Source organism: Scyliorhinus canicula, chromosome 7, assembly GCF_902713615.1.
Source record: "Scyliorhinus canicula chromosome 7, sScyCan1.1, whole genome shotgun sequence".
NCBI classification, from domain to species: domain Eukaryota; kingdom Metazoa; phylum Chordata; class Chondrichthyes; order Carcharhiniformes; family Scyliorhinidae; genus Scyliorhinus; species Scyliorhinus canicula.
In genome coordinates this window covers 19,290,733-19,307,701 of record NC_052152.1, presented here as the reverse complement: position 1 = coordinate 19,307,701, position 16,969 = coordinate 19,290,733, and the positions used below count along the sequence as shown (strand labels likewise).

Here is a 16,969-nt window from a genome sequence, read left to right as displayed (position 1 = left end):
CCTCAAATGGGATTAGGGTCTTGAGCTCCGGCATCACTCTGGCCAGCTGTGCCGGCTCACGCAGGTCGTGCTGGAGATTGTCCAGCAATGAGTGGGAAAAAGATAAATGTTTATTTTTCTAAACTTTAGTTTGTCATGAGGCTATTGATTCCATTGAAAGGATACTTTTCCATATAAAGTGTGTTTGGAGTCACAAAAAGTGAAATAATTATTTATTTTTAATTTTAATTCTCATGAGGAAGTTAATGCCATTAGAGGAACTATAATGGATAGAATGCGGTGATCACTCGCTAACGGATATGATTGTCCATCTAAGATACTCAGAGTTACTGGTCACAGGTTCTGTGGGTCCTTGAGTGGCTGATGAGCACAGTCCAAGAGCCAAATCTTCAATCTCTCTCTTGGCAAGAGTTTCCAGAAGTTCCTTGGACGCTAAGTCACGAGTATTCCTTTCTCAGGCCCCTTCTCCCGGCTTTCTCTTGCTGCCGGGTGTTCTTGAAGAATGGTGACACTACAGTCAGAAGGTTCCTCCCAGCAGGTCTCTTTGGAGCAAACATTAATGTCTATGTTCCATTTCATGAGGTAAACCTCTGAAGAGCTTCCTTTGTCCTCCTCTTGTTCAGAATAGGATTTGCTTTGGCAGTCGGGACTCTGACATCCGAAGCATATGGGTGGCCCAGCGGAGTTGGTTTCGGATGATCATGACCTCGATACTGGTGCTAATGACTCCTTCAAGGACACTAATGTCAGCACGACTGTCCTCCCAGCTGATACAGAGCTAAAGTACATTTGGATTTTGCAATGTTTTGTAAGCTGAGTTGTCTCCCTGATGTAATGTTCATCCTTACAAGCCTTCAAATGCTTTAACAAATTTTAATGCCTTAGTTGACATATGCAAGTCTACTGTGAAATAATGTGAACAATCTCTGACAGGTATTGCAGAAAATAATCACCCACCCCTAAGGACATCCCAAAATGATATCAGAGGAGATGTGTGCCAGGACACTGTGAAATGAAAAATGAAAATCGCTTATTGTCACGAGTAGGCTTTAATGAAGTTACTGTGAAAAGCCCCTAGTCGCCACATTCCGGCGCCTGTTCGGGGAGGCTGTTACGGGAATTGAACCGTGCTGCTGGCCTGCTTGGTCTGCTTTCAAAGCCAGCGATTTAGCCCTGAGCTAAACAGCCCCTGTGCTTCAGCAGCTGCTGCTTTCAGATGTTGAGCTTGTCAATTAATAATTGTCAAAACCCTTCCCTTCCCCCTTTCCCTCCCTCGCCCCCACTTCTCTCACTCCCTTACCTCTTCCCTCCCTCCCCTTTACAAATAAACAGAACCGTTGTGTTTATGTGGAAAAACATATTTTATTGACCATTTGCAAGAAAGTGGTAAAAGTTGAGGTCGTTTCATGTCATTGTTCAGCTGATGAAGTCAGCTGATAAAATGTTTTCATTATAACAAAATAATACAATATAAAACAAATTACAATGCTTCACCTGAGGAAGGAGCAGTGCTCCGAAAGCTAGTGATTCGAAACAAACCTGGTGGACTTTAACCTGGTGTTGTAAGACTTCTTACAATGTAAAATGAGTTCAATCAACAATCAAGAACACTTCCAATCTTAGGGCAGCACAGTGGCAAACATTGCAGCCTCACGGCGCTGAGGTCTCAGGTTCGATCCTGGCTCTGGGTCACTGTCTGTGTGGAGTTTGCACATTCTCCCCGTGTTTGCGTGGGTTTCGCCCCACAACCCAAAAGGTGTGCAGGGTAGATGGATTGGCCACGCTAAATTGCCCCTTAATTGGAAAAATGAATTGGGTACTCTGAATTTATTTTTAAAAAAGAGCACTTCCAATCTCAACACCCCCAACATTAAACTAAAACCCACTTCACAACTTATGATGACTACCTCTTCATAAAAGGAAATGATTGGCTGCCATCTTAGGTAGAACCCTTCTACCGACCCTCTAATGATAAATTTAACCTTCTCCAAATAGGAACTCCATGAGGTCATCCAACCAAGCCGAGGCATTGGGCAGAGTAGGAGACCTCCACCCAATAGAACCCACCTCCGAGCTATAAAAGAGACAAATACGAGGACATCCGCCTTAACCCCCGTCTGCAGCACCAGCGAGTCCGATACCCTGAAAATGGCCACCAGGGGACAAGGCTCCAGGTCAACATTAAGAATCTCTGACATGGTGTTGAAGAAGGAGATCCAAAAGCTTAATAACTTGGGACACAACCAGAACATATTAGTGTAGTTAGCCGCCCCCGAGAACATCGCTTCCACCTGTCCTCCACCCTTAAAAAACACCCATCCTTGTCTTGGTCAGATGAGCCCCTGTGCATCACCTTGAACTGGATCAAACTCAGCCGAACACAGGAGGATGTGGAGTTGACCCTGTGAAGAACCCCGCTCCACACACCTCCTCATCCAGAATAGGACCTAATTCACCCTCCCATTTTGATTGATTGATTGATTTATTGTCACATGTACCGAAATACAATGAACAGTATTTTCCTGCAGCCAAGGGAACGTACACAGTACATACATAGTAGACAAAAAAGAATGATCGACAGAGTACATTGACAAATGGTACATCGACAAATAGTGATTGGTTACAGTGCGGAATTATATACGAAGTGGAAAGAGGTTTAGTAAGTCAGAACGGTGATAAGAGATTAAATAAAAGGGTCTGGGGGAGAGAGCTCACAGAGAACATACACTGCAGAAGAAGGCCATTCGGCCCATCGAGTCTGCACCGACCCACTTAAGCCCTCACTTCCACCCTATCCCCATAACCCAATAACCCCTCCTAACCTTTTTGGTCACTCAGGGCAATTTATCATGGCCAATCCACCTAACCTGCACGTCTTTGGACTGTGGGAGGAAACCGGAGCACCCGAAGGAAACCCACGCACACACGGGGAGAACGTGCAGACTCCGTACAGACAGTGACCCAGCCGGGAATCGAACCTGGGACCCTGGAGCTGTGAAGCATTTATGCTAACCACCATGCTACCGTGCTGCCCCCTGTTGTGGGGGGGGACATGGAGCGGTAGGGCTGGGTAAAGGGCTCGGGATAGGTGGAGATTGACAAAGATGTCGTGGACAGAAAGACAAAGGGATTGTAAATGGTGGAGATAATGACTGAGAAGGATGCTGATAATGGCGCATTAAGAGAGCAGATTGTGTAAATGGCAGAAGAAAGGTGAGTAGTGTGTGAAAGAGCAAATGGGAACAGAGAACTGGTGGCCCAAGAGGGGAGGGGAGGGGAGACAATGGTGAGGTAAAAACAGAGCGATGGAAGAAATGAAAATAAATTGAGAGAACTAAAAATGGGGTGAAGGTGGAGAGAGATTTCACAGCCTGAAGTTGTTGACTTCAATGTTCGGAAGGCTGTAACGTGCCTAATCGGAAGATGAGATGCTGTTCCTCCAGTTTGTGCTGGTCTTCACTGGAACATTGCAGCAGGCCAAGGACGGACATGTGGGCATGAGGGCAGGACGGTGAATTGAAATGGCAAACGACAGGAAGGTCTGGGTCCTGCTTGCAGACAGACAGAAGGTGTTCTGCAAGGTGGTCACCCAGTCTGCGTTTAGTCTCTCCAATGTAGAGTAGACCACATTGAGAGCAGTTAATACAGTCGGCCAGATTGAAGGAGGTGCATGTGAAGCACTGCCTCATTGAAAAGGGAGTTTAAGCCCTTGAATGTTGAGCAGGGAGGAGGTAAAGGGACAGGTGTTACCCCTTCTGCGATTGCATGGGAAGTTGCTGTGGGAAGAGGGTGAGGTGTTGGGGTAATTGAGGAGTGGAACAGGGTATCCCAGAGGGAATGGTCCCTGTGAAATGCTGACAGAAGGAGTGAGGGGAAGATGTGTTTGGTGGTGGAATCATGTTTGAGTTGGCGGAACTGGCGGAGGATGATCCTTTGAATGCAGAGGCTGGTGGGATGAAAAGTGAGGACAAAGAGGACCCTATCCTGATTCCGGAATAGGGGGTAAAGTTTGGAAAGTGGCGTCATCGGATCAGATGTGACAGAGGTGATGGTACTGGGAGAATGGGATGGAGTCCTTACAGGATGTGGGGTATTAAGAGCTGTAGTCAAGGTGGCGGTGGGAGTCGGTGGGCTTCTAATAAATGGATACTCGTGGACAATCTATCCCCAGAAGCGGCGGCAGAAAGGTCAAGGAAGGGAAACGGGGTGTCGGAGATGGACCATGTGAAGGTGGAAATTGGAAGCGAAATTAATAAGTTTTTCCAAGTTCAGGCAGGAATGTGAAGTGGCACCGAAACAGTTGTTGATGTAGCGACAAAAGAATTATGGGATGGGGTCGGAATAAGGCTGGAATGTTCCACATACCTCATAAAGAGACAAGCTAAACTGGGACCCTTGCAAGTACCCATAGCTACATCTTTGGTTTGTAGGAAGTGAGACAAGTTAAAGAATAAATTGGTGAGTGAGAGGGCAAATGCAGCAAGGCGGAGGAGAGTGTTGGTGGATGTGGATTGTTCAGGCCTCTGTTATCGGAAGAAGTGAAGAATTTCCAACACAGCATAGTTGAGATCAAGAATGCAAGACTGCATCTCCCGTCCCACCTACCCACATCACCAAATGCCAGACATTTGATGCCAGAATCTCCATTCCGGCACCACTTTGATACTCCACTGCCCCACTCACATCCTCCGTGTTCATTGGCAAAACAGAAAAATCAATGGTTCATCAGAAGGTTCCGTGCCTTGGTCAACCGATCCAGGTTGTCCTTCAAAGCTCTTCGTTCTTCTGCTGTGTCATCATCTTCGCGAAGGAGAGCATCCAGATCCTTACAGTGGAAACTTAACTGAGCCAACTCCACCTTCATCTGGGCAGATAGTTCTTGGAGGAGATAATACCTCAGCACCATGGGAACCATTTGGATCAGCCGATCTATAGCAATCTGAAGATTTAAAGATGGGAAGTGCTCAAATAATACATAATAATTATCTTTTTATTGTCACAAAAAGGCTTACATCAACACTGCAATGAAGTTACTGTGAAAAGCCCCTAGTCGCCACATTCCGGCGCCTGTTCGGGTACACTGAGGGAGAATTCAGAATGTCCAAATTACCTAACAGCACGTCTTTCGGGACTGTGGGAGGAAACCGGAGCACCCGGAGGAAACCCACGCAGACACGGGGAGAACGTGCAGACTCCGCACAGATAGTGACCCAAGCCGGTTATCGAACCTGGGATCCTGGCGCAGTGAAGCAACAGCGCTAACCACTGTGCTACCATGCCGCCACAGTTTACTCACCACAGCTAAAAAATTAACTCAACTTGGTAAAAGAAAATCTAAAACTGATTTAACTTTAACTGACCTATGGCACTTTTAAGTAAAGATAGCGAAACTAGGCAGTCAATTAATACATTACCAAACCTTCCCAAGTTGAGCTGAGGGCAGTAAAGATTATTAGTCATATTTTCTTCAAAATGTGCAGTGGGAATTAGGACGGCCGGCGTCGGGGCTGGCCGAAAGGCCTTCGCCGGTTGGCGTGAGTCCGCGCATGCGCTGGGGCGTCAGCAGCTGCTGACGTCATCACCGGCGCATGCGCGGTAGGGGGGGTCTCTTCCGCCTCCGCCATGGTGGAGGCCGTGGCGGCGGCAGAAGAAAAAGAGTGCCCCCACGGCACTGGCCCACCCGCCGATCGGTGGACCCCAATCGCGCGCCAGGCCACCGTGGGGGCACCCCCCGGGGTCCGATCGCCCCGCACACCTCCCAGGACCTCGGGGGCCCGCTCGCACTGCCAATCCCACCGGCACAGAGGTGATTTAAACCACGTTGGCGGGATTGGCCCATCGTGGGCCGGAGAATCGCCGCGGGTGGCATGTTGATCGGCGGGTTTCGGAGAATTCCGCCCCTGAAGGGAGCTGATCAGGTAGTGGCTGAGTGATTGTCTCTGCTGGTCGGGAATTCTGAAACACTGGGGCAAGTGTCAGGATAAAGGGCCGATCATCCAGGGCTGAGGTGAGGGAAAATTATGTGACTCAATAGGTTATGAATCTTTGGAAATCCCCAGGGATATGGGGAGCGGGCAAGGATGGAGTTGAAGTCCAGCATCTGTACAGAACGACAAAACAGGCATGACAAGCCTAGTGGTCTATTCCCGTTCCTATCTCCTATCTCATGTTCAATGTTTTTCTAGCTTTGTGTGGGTCCTTGCTGAGCGGAAACGTGCTGCCACATTTCCCTACGTTACTTTAGCTGTGCATTAACTGTTGTACTTCACTGGCTATAAAGCGTTCTGCGATACCCTGCGGCCCATGGAAGGTGTTGTTCAAACACTGCGACTCTTCCAACGGCAAGGTGGCTGCCAACAGTGCATGCACTTGTCAGCACATGGGCAGAACCCAATGACATCATTTGGGGAGACACAGATCCACCCTCAGAAACGATGACAATTTCTTTTCGGCAGTCTTCAAACTTTTAATAGCGAGTCGTATTTCACTTCCCAAAGTGACTTATACTACACGCACAAAAAAAAAATAACCAGGTGTACCAGCCCTCCGAACTAATTAAACTGCTGATCTGAAATTCCAAGCGGTTCCACGCTTCCTGAACGCTGGCTCTCGGAGCACGGCCATTTCCCTGCCTCTGCCTCTTCCACTTTCCTTCTCTCTCCCCCGCCATTTCTTTTGCGATTTTATCTTTCAATAAACTTCTAAAAAAGACGCCAATGTGATATGTCATTTTAATTGGGGGTTGAGGAGAGCACGATGGTGCAGTGGTTGGCACTGCAGCCTCACAGCGCCGCGGATCAGGGTTCAATCCCAGACCCGGGTCACTGTCCGTGTGGAGTTTGCACATTCTCCCCGTGTCTGCGTGGGTCTCACCCCCACAACCCCAAGATGTACAGGGTAGGTGGATTGGCCACGATAAATTTCCCCTTAAATGGAAATTGTTTTCAAAAATTAATTGGGGGTTGGGAGTGAAGGTGGGTGGACAGAGCGGGTCATATGTTGTCACTTGCTCTTTCTAGCCCCAGTCTGTGAGGTTTGGGTTCAGCTATGAATGGAAGGGATAAGTGTTAACTTGATGCCGCCGAAGATGAAATATTTGCAATTCCAGCACGTGACCAGGCTGCATATTGCCCCCTATAAAGATGGTGGCCGTGCGTACAATTGCGCATGTGCAGTATCAGCAGTAAATTCAGTCCTATCTAAATGCAAGTCCTTTCTTTTTATGCACGATCTATGTGGCATAATTAGTTTTGATTCCGTAATCAAAGCTCCCTAGGTCCAATAACATGTCCCGCTTTGCCCACAAAGCGCAGTTGCTTAGGTGACCTCCTGAATCGCTTGAACCTTTCTGCCCAAAACATAATCCTTTAATTTACAATCTCATTCCTCGACACCTCTCTCAGAAACAGAGCAAAGGACACACAACATTACTCGTGCAATCTCACCTGATAATAGGTTTGCAAATGGACGACCATGGTTTGGACAGCGACGTTTGAATTTCCCGTTGGGTTGGTCCCCCTCTGTTGGGAAAGTGACTGAAATTCGGACAGTTTGTAGCTGTACATTTCATCCGGTGCGTAAACCATTCCCTCCATCTGAAAGTTTGTCCTGATCATTTGCTCTGCCTCTCTTTCCATTTTGAGACAGATTTCAGCAATTTTAAACTGTGAAAAATAGCAAAGAGAATCATGACATTCAAGAATGCAGCAATGCCGGGGTGTGTGTGTGTGTGGTGGGGGGGGGGGGACTCGATAACACCCAACAGCCTCAGGGTCAGCCTCTTTCATTCTGGAATTTCAATTTAGCTAATCTCAGGAGTCTAACAGACTAACAGAAGAGAAAGGGTGCGAGGATACCAGCAGATACCTGGTACTAGCGTGCCTGATTTGCTAATGGTTTTATTGTGTTGGGAACATTGCAGTGCTAAGCTTGACTTTACCAAGCTCCAAATTTGAGGGAGTCTTGCCCCGAACTGCCCAGAAAACCAGAACCTGTCTTGGGGAGAGGAGTCGTGTTCATCTATCCACCCTACATGCTACATGTTTGATGTACATAAAAATGCAAACGTTTGGTTGTCGTCATTTTAAAGCACAGAATTAGAAGACAGAATCATAGAATCAACAGTGCAGAAGGAGGCCATTTGGCCCATCGTGTCTGCACCGGCCCTTGGAGAGAGCACTCTACTCAAGCCCATACCTCCACTCTATCCCCGTAACCCAGTAACGCCACCTCACCTTTTTTGGACACTAAGGAGCAACTTAGCACGGCCAATCCACCTAACCTGCACATCTTTGGACTGTGGGAGGAAACCGGAGCACCCGGAGGAAACCCATGCACACACGGGGAGAAGGTGCAAACTCTACATAGACAGTGACCCGAGGCCGGAATTGAACCTGGGATCCTGCAGCTGTGAGGTAGCAGTGCTAATCACTGTCCCGCCCTAGATGGCTGGATCTGAACTTCCACCATAAGGCAGGAAGCTGTTGATTGCAGAACAGTCACCCCATATACCCTGAATTTCCTCTTCATTTAGTTCCAATTCCATACTTGGGGTTTTTTCCCCCTAGTTTTGGAAGGGTTGCTTGGGGAGTGATGGAATAAAGTGGCTCGAAGGAGATTCCCTGCTTCAGTGCTTGTGCACACCCTTGACAATCCAAGCTAGCACGCCATGAAGCCAGCTAACCAGATACACAACATGACTCCTAATAATTCCACCATGGACTTCAGAAACAAACATTTGTCATATTTAACCTTACACGGCAGCACCAAAAACTCTGACTGTCTGAACAAGGAGTGAATTGGTCTCCGGGAATTCTAGCTGAATAGAGAAAAGCTTTGGGCAGATCAAACAATGAAGTGGCCGTGTTGGACGTTGTAAACCCAGTCAGTCCACCACTAAAACAGCAGCAGGTGAGTTAGCAGTGAGTGTCACATACCTGAATTTCACTGATTAAAACAGGGAAGCCATTAAAGTGTTGACATGCCAACGTGTTACACACTGTCTCAACTTTAGCTGGAAGGAGAAAAAAAAAATAACTGGGTTATACTTAGTAATGCAACACGATGATCAAAATGGCTGCATGTCTGCCCTCCTGTGGGACCTATTGAAGGAGGCCAACCTGGGGCGGAATTCTCCGACCCCCCACAGGGTCGGAGAATCGCCCAGGGCTGGCGTAAATCCCGCCCCCGCCGTGGCCGGAATTCTCCGCCACCCGGGAACGGCGGGAGTGGGAATCGCGCCGCGCCAATCAGCGTGCCCCCCACTGTGATGGGCCGAAGTCCCGCCGCTGACAGGCCAATCCCGCCGATGTGGTTTCAACCACCTCTGGTGGCGGCGGGATTGGCGGTGCGAGCGGGCCCCTGAGGTCCTGGGGGGGAGGGGGGCACGGGGCGATCGGACCCCGGGGGGTGCCCCCACAGTGGCCTGGCCCGCGATCGGGGCCCACCGATCGGCCGGCGGGCCAGTGCCGTGGGGGCACTCTTTTTCTTCCGCCGCCACCACGGCCTCCACCATGGCGGAGGCGGAAGAGACCCCCCTACCGCGCATGTGCCGGTGGTGACGCCAGCGTCCGCTGACGCACCGGCGCATGCGTGAACCGGCGAAGGCCTTTCGGCCAGCCCCGACGCCGGCCGGCGGGCATCAAAGGCCGTTGGCGCCCGTTTTGGTGTCAGTCGGCGTGGCGCCAACCACTCCGGCGCGGGCCTAGCCGGGACCCCCCCGCCCCACCGGGTAGGGGAGAATCCCGCCCCTGGACTTTCACTGGTGGGAGTCAGTTACAAATTTGGAGATGGGTCAGCAGCCAGGCTGGGGACCAGTAATTATAGGTAACCCACCCTTTGTAAGGATTCGCCACCCCTTACAGTGATGGTCTGGCTACTGTACTTGTTCCTTAATTTAAGATTTAAAAATATTAGTGAGAAGGGTATCTCCATGTTGAAGCATCCTCTCAGTAACGTATGATACATTGCAGCTGGCTACTGCTTTCAAGCTCCAGATTTGAGAGCCCCCTCACCTCTCGCTATCGGATAGAGGATCTGTCTCCATAATGGGCCAGTCAAAATCCCAATGGGTGACTAGTTCCCCTGGGGGCAGGTTCAAGACCGAAAAACAGTCCCGCCTTCTGCTTGCTCTACCCAGGGGGAAAATCCAGTCTGAAGCGATTGATGAAGAATTCAAAATAATGTGGGCGGGATTTTCCCGGGCGGAGCTGGCCACCTATTGGTTGGCAGAGGGATCTCCTGGACCCACCGTTCTCTTGTTGAATGCATCCTTGGTTGCCGGGAAACCCATGGCGGGGGTGCGCCATCGTCAGGACCGGAAGATCCCGCCAGCAGCCAATGGTGAGTCGCCGGGGGGGGGGGGGGGGGGGGGGGGCGGGGGGCAGGAAAATCCCACCCTCCATTAGAGGAACATGAATGCCTGTAAAACAATAATGATAACGTTCACTTGCATTCCGCAAATAATGTCCCCAGGTCTCGGTCAGTTGTTGGGAAAAGGAGACGTCAACAGGAAAGATGTTAGGGGGAATAAGCAAACATTCAGTGAATGAGGTGGGGTTTGAGAAACATTGTCATGGAATGGAAGGGGAACGTGGTTTAGCACACTGGGCTAAATCGCTGGCTTTTAAAGCAGACCAAGCAGGCCAGCAGCACGGTTCGATTCCCGTACCAGCCTCCCCGGACAGGCACCGGAATGTGGCAACTAGGGGCTTTTCACAGTAACTTCATTGAAGCCTGCTTGTGACAATAAGCGATTTTCATTTCATTTCATGATGACATTCCAGAGAATAGGACCAAAGCTTCAGCCACCAATGTTGGAATGAAGGCTGGAGGCTTGCCTGGAGGTCAGTTTGTGAGTTTGGGCTGGAGAGTTACAGAGTTGAAGGGGTATATATTTGGAGGATACAAGCGAGGCGAGACCAGTGACAGGTGTAATGTAGATTTAAAAATTTGAAACTCGAGTTGGTGAATGATAGGAAGCCAAGAGCAGCACGGTAGCTCAGTGAATGGCACTGTGGCTTCACAGCTCCAGGGTCCCAGGTTCGATTCCCCGCTGGGTCACTGTCAGTGCTGAGTCTGCACGTTCTCCCCGTGTGTGCGTGTGTTTCCTCCGGGTGCTCCGGTTTCCTCCCACAGTCCAAAGACGTGCAGGTTAGGTGGTTTGGCCATGCTAAATTGCCCTCAGTGTCCAAAAAAGGTTAGGAGAGGTTATTGGGTTATGGGGACAGGGTGGAAGTGAGGGCTTAAGTGGGTCGGTGCAGACTCGATGGGCCGAATGGCCTCCTTCTATAAAATGTTCTATAAGATACAATCCAGCAAAGTGATGAGCGAGATTTAACGTGCACAGGGTTTTAATAAAGTGTTATTTGCAAGGCTGGCATTTATTGTCCATCGCTAGTTGCCCTGGGAAGATGCCTTCTTGAACTGCTGCAGTCCAGGTGAACATCGACAGATTTCTTGGTCATTACAGGGGGAGGTTTCACTCACATTAGTGTGTGGACTGCAGTCAGATTTACCTCATAAGGATGACAGGACTCCTTACCTGAAGCAAGTGAGTGAGCAGTTGTTTTTTTAAGCTTAGTGGCAAGTTGGGCACTTTTACTGCTTTCAATGCATAGGTTTTTTATAAAGTTTCCAAATTGCCAATATCATAGAAGCATAAAATTTACCGTGCAGAAGGAGGCCATTTGACCCATCAAATCCTGAACGAGCTCCCTACCTAAGCCCACACCTCCACCCTATCCCCGTAACCCAGCAATCCCACCTAACGTTTGGACACTACGGGGCAATATAGTGTGGCCAATCCACCTAACCTGTACATCTTTGGACTGTGGGAGGAAACCGGAGCACCCGGAGGAAACCCCCACGCAGACATGGGGAGAACATGCAGAATCTGCACAAACAGTGGCCCAAGCCGGAAATCGAACCCGGGTACCTGACGCTGTGCAGCAACAGTGCTAACCACTGTGCTACCGTGCCACCCAAATATGTAATATGAACTAATTTCTACTGATTAATCTAGGCCTGTGGATTACTTGTCCACCATGAGAGCCACCACACTACTGCCAAAATATGAGAAACATAGGTCCTGAGCAATGGAGGATGGAGGTCTGCAGGGGCTGGTTTAGCTCAGTGGACTAGACAGCTGGTTTGTGATGCAGAACAAGGCCCAGCAGCGTGGGTTCAATTCCCATACCAGCTTACCCAAATGGGCGCCGGAATATGGCGACTAGGGGGCTTTTCACAGTAACGTCATACTTGTGACAATAAAAAAGATTATTAAGTGTCACAATTGGTCAAACCTGGAGGTGGCAGAGGCATTTACAAAGATTCGACAGCTCCCGCGATTTTCAGTTATTGTTTCTCCAGCAAAAGGGAAGTTTCAGATAAGCGGATTGTGCACTAGAATCCCACAACGTCATCACGGGGCCTGAAATTCAGCTACCTCCGCAAAGCCCTAACTGCCGGGTCTCCCACAAAAGCCATTGATTAAGCCGATTGTTTGAAGCATCTTTTCATGCATGTATTTCATGATTTACCTGAGAATTCATTCACCATTTCGAGAGAGGGCTCGAATAACTCTTGAATCTGGTCCCTGATAATAGCTTCGAAAACTCGGTACTTGGTGAATCCGGGCAACTCTCTCCCTTTAGAGTGTTTGTCGTGATGCTTGGCCAGGTTGGCTGCGTTCTCGTTGACTGAAAACACAAGGGGAAGGAAACTTCAGCTATTTGGCTTATTCTACACCCGTTATTCATGTGAAACAGTGCAACATGGCGGGGGGATGGGGGGGGGGGGGGGGGGAATGGGAGGCGGGGGAACAGCGAGAATTTCCTTTGTCGCTCTCGCCAGAGTTTCCCTGGAGCTGATTCCCATTCCTCTCCCCGTAACCTCAAGGGAAAAGCAGCACCAACTCCATTCAGACAGTTTCCACTGCACTCCGGCAACGTTTTGACGGGAGAGTGGCAGTAGTTCCAGGCCTAGATGGTGCGGACTTTGTACAGTGCACATGTGTATTCCTGTGTTGGGTCTTTCTGATGAACGTAAATGGATTCAGGGGAAGGGGACAGGATGATATCTCCAATAGGAAGCTGAACCAGTTCCTAACTGAGGCAGAGATCACATCAGATAAAAGGGAAGATTCCTTATAGACAATGTGTCCCCTATTTAAGACGGAGAAGAGGAACATTCTCTTATCTCAAGAGAGTCATTAATCTTTGGAATTCTCTACCATAAAGAGCAGTGGAGTCTGGCTCATTGAATATATTTTAAGGCTGAATGAGACAGATTTTAAATTCACAATGGAAATCAAAGGCAAGAAAATAGACTTAAGGCTGCAATCAGATCAGCTATGATCTTATTGAATAGCAGAGAGGCTTACTCCTGTTTTTTATGTCTTCTAAAACTTGGTTCATGTTGTTATGTTCTGTGTTGTGGCCGTGGTAAAGTTGCACAGAGAACATCTAGTTATTTGACTAGTAATATTGTTTATTGACAAAATTAAAGATAACTAATGAATTATAATACAAACGATAATGAATAAGTGAATTCTCCTGGAGCCACATCTAATGCGGCAGTCCTCTAATATGACTTACTACCACATGCCGGATCTGTAGAGCCACATGGTGGACCTCTATCGCCACCTTCTGATTGGAGGTCATTCAGATAACTATATACATTAATAGATGAGTATATACATTAATGTGTACATGTATATCACCACACATGTGACCTCCTAGACTGGTTTCAATCATCCAAGGCAGTTCATGCAGAATTTATAAGATTTACTTTCCCCTATTAGCCTGGTTTTCTTCCCTCCTGTTACTTTGCCTCTACTGAGAGATGATATGGATGTTGGGGTAGGTGGGTGGGAGGTATTTAGGACCATGGTGTGGCCATAATCATAAAATCATAGAACCTACAGTGCATAAGGAGCCCATTTGGCCCATCGAGTCTGGACCAGCCCTTTGAAAGAGCACCCATGCCTCCACCCTATCCCTGTAAATCCAGTAACCCAACCTAAACGTTTGGACACTAAGGGGCAATTTAACACGACCAATCCACCTAACCTACACATCTTTGGACTGTGGGAGGAAACCAGAGCACCTGGAGTAAACCCACGCAGACACGGGGAGAAAGCGCCCTCTCCACACAGACAGTCTCCCGAAGCCGGAATTGAACCCAGGACCCTAGAGCCGTGAAGCAGCAGTGCTAACCGCTGTGCCACTGTGCTGCCCCATAATGGGGTCTGACGTGATGGAGCAATCGGTCTTTTCTTCCTGCCATATGTTGACACACTCTGACAGGGGGACACACACGGTGCTCCAAAGGAGCATTTCAAGGTGACAAGGAAATACTTACGCTTTATTCTGGCTATGTCTAACTTCGTATACCACTCCGCAGACTTTTCCCTGGCATAGTGGTGTAACTTCAGCTCGGGATTATATTCGTTTTTGTAATCTCCCATTGCTAAGTTAGTGAGTTCTTCACAGTAGACCAGAATCTTCTGCAATTAAATTAACAAGGATTAGTTTTCCTGTTCGGGATGCACTGAAATCTTAGAAGTTTAAAATAAATGGGCTGGTACTAGAGTTACCTTTATCAAATAGTTTTGTTGTGGAAATGGATAGCCCTGTGCTAAAACAATGTTAAATGCGTCTTCTCAGTCTGAGCACTGAATATCAATTGTCCATCATTATGGTTGAGCCAAATAAGAGCAAAGAACAGCCCTTCCACCCCCACCCCATATAGCCTCAAAAGGGCCCCTTCTTACTATTGAAAATACTTGGATTTCTAGAGCATCATTCATAACTTCAGGATGCCCAAAGCACTTTACAGTCAATGTGTCGTCACGTAGCAACAAATTTGTACACAAAATGCAAGCTCCCACGTTCCCAGGATGTGATCGCTGCTGTTGGGGCAGCATTTGCTGTCCATCTGTAACTGAGTAGCTTGCTAGGCTATTTCAGAGGGCCTTTAAGAGTCAACCACATTATTATAGTCAACCACCAGGCCAGCTAAGGACAGCAAGTTTCCTTCCCCGAAGGACATTGGTGAACCAGATGGGTTTTTACGACAATTGGCAATGACTTTATGGTCATCATTATTTTTAATTCCAGATTTGTATTGAATTTAAATTTCACGACCTGCCGTGGTGGGATTCGAACCTCCGTCTCCAGAGCATAACTCTGAGTCTCTGGATTACCAGTCCAGTGACAATACCACTACGCCATTGGAATTAATCGAAGTGCGATCCGATGGCCTTCTTACACTGTGCCATACAATGTTATATTGGACTACACTTGAGGTTCATCGCTTTGTTCTAAGTATTGTAAAAAAAATCCGGACATTGCATAATCAAACAAGGGTTTGGATTTTCATTTCATTTGGCAGTTCACCAAGATCCACAAATAAAGTTTTAGCCAACCACAGAATGTCAGTGGAATGTGTGGTCAAACACAAACCAACTTTGGACATGAAGCATATAAGTCATTGGGGTCAAATGTGCTCACCCTCCATGATACACCCCTCCCCCTCCTGCCAGAGATGCAGCAGAAGTGACTGGAAATCCACCAAGGCCTGAACATATTGCAGCCCATACTGCAAACTTCCAGTCATACTTGTAGAGAGGGCCATCCTCCACACACACACACACACCTCAGAAGGCAAATGGGGCAAAGGAGAAGATTCTGGCATTGGGCAGAAGCCAAAGACTCCCTGACACAGGAAATTCACACAACCCTGAGCTCAGTGTAACCAGGTCTCATTTTAAGCTCAGTGAGATGAGGTTTGTGGCCTTCAGGAGAGCACGTAGGCCCTACTTGGGGGGGGGGGGGGGGGGCTTGGGGTGATGGAATTGAACCCTGGTCCCTGGAGCTGTGAGGCAACAATGCTAACCACTGTACCACCCTCCGCCCTATAGCAAAACACTTGCTGTGGGTCACTTGTTGGGAGTGAGAGTTAGGTTTAGGGCACTTGCTAGGAGGTTTGCATTTATGTCGGACATTGCCAATTGAAGACTGCTTGTCACAGGTTGAGGAATAGCTATAGAAACCCGGTATTAGGCTCAGACAGTGATGCAAGTAACTGTTACAGGCTGAGAATTGGCATTATAATCCAGTAATAGAGATCAGTGGATACAGTATGATCAGGATAACCAGGGTTTAAGAGAGAGTGAATAAAAAATGTATAAACACTTAGTTGCTGAGGAATCGTTCAGTCACTTAGAGTTTAGCTTGAGAGAATCAGAGTACAGTTTTTTTGGTCAATTGGGAAAGCCACAATCATTGTTTCCACAAGAGAAAAAGAAAACTCAGCAGGCACATGCGAGGTGCGTAGCTTCAGCACTTAAGGTGGACTGGAAGCTTCAACAGTTAAGATAGGCGAGGAAGTTGTGGGTTGGAAAAGGATGTATTAGAGTTTATGTCTCAAAGGTGCAAAGGAAAATAAAGTACGGTTGACTGAGCTGAAATCTTGAAGGACATCATGAGCCAAGAGATCTGGTTCAGGAAACCAAAAGAAGTCCTGTAAGCCCTGGGATCCACGGCAAGGCAGACCAACATGTATAGAACCTGCGTATTATGTCATGCCTTGTGATGGAACCATCAATTCACCAGACACGTGTTTCCGATGTGAATCTAGGCTTTAATTGACTTACTTCCGAGCCAGCCTGTTACCTGTCGATGAACTCGTAGTGACCCAGGCTGACTCTGGACACGGATACTTATACAGCTGCATTAGGGGGAGGGGTCGTGGGCAGAACGAAGGGTGGAAGCCCAGTACAAGTTCCTAAGTGCTCCCAGTGCTACTCCCCCTATTGGTAGGATGGCGCTACTGCGCTTACAATAACAGTGTGAATTAGTTTATATACATTCATATATTACATTCACCACACCTTACCTAACAAAATGTTACGTATCAATCCTTATTGCCCAGTAAACCTTATGAGTCTGCATTCTAAATTAGTGTT

The 16,969-nt window shown here is 48.1% G+C and overlaps 1 protein-coding gene across 1 annotated transcript in view; it reads right to left on the bottom strand.

Moving 5' to 3' along the window:
* Positions 1-2,966: 2,966 nt before the first annotated feature.
* The window catches only part of LOC119968766 (interferon-induced GTP-binding protein Mx3-like), a 37,513-nt gene continuing 23,510 nt past the window's right edge, over positions 2,967-16,969 (bottom strand). The window contains exons 9-13 of the mRNA XM_038801468.1: positions 14,362-14,506; positions 12,540-12,698; positions 8,937-9,013; positions 7,446-7,664; positions 2,967-4,939 (exon numbers count right to left, since the gene is read on the bottom strand). Of these exons, the coding sequence (XP_038657396.1) occupies positions 4,715-4,939; positions 7,446-7,664; positions 8,937-9,013; positions 12,540-12,698; positions 14,362-14,506 (825 nt within the window). The 3' untranslated portion in view covers positions 2,967-4,714. The remainder of the gene's footprint in view (positions 4,940-7,445; positions 7,665-8,936; positions 9,014-12,539; positions 12,699-14,361; positions 14,507-16,969) is intronic.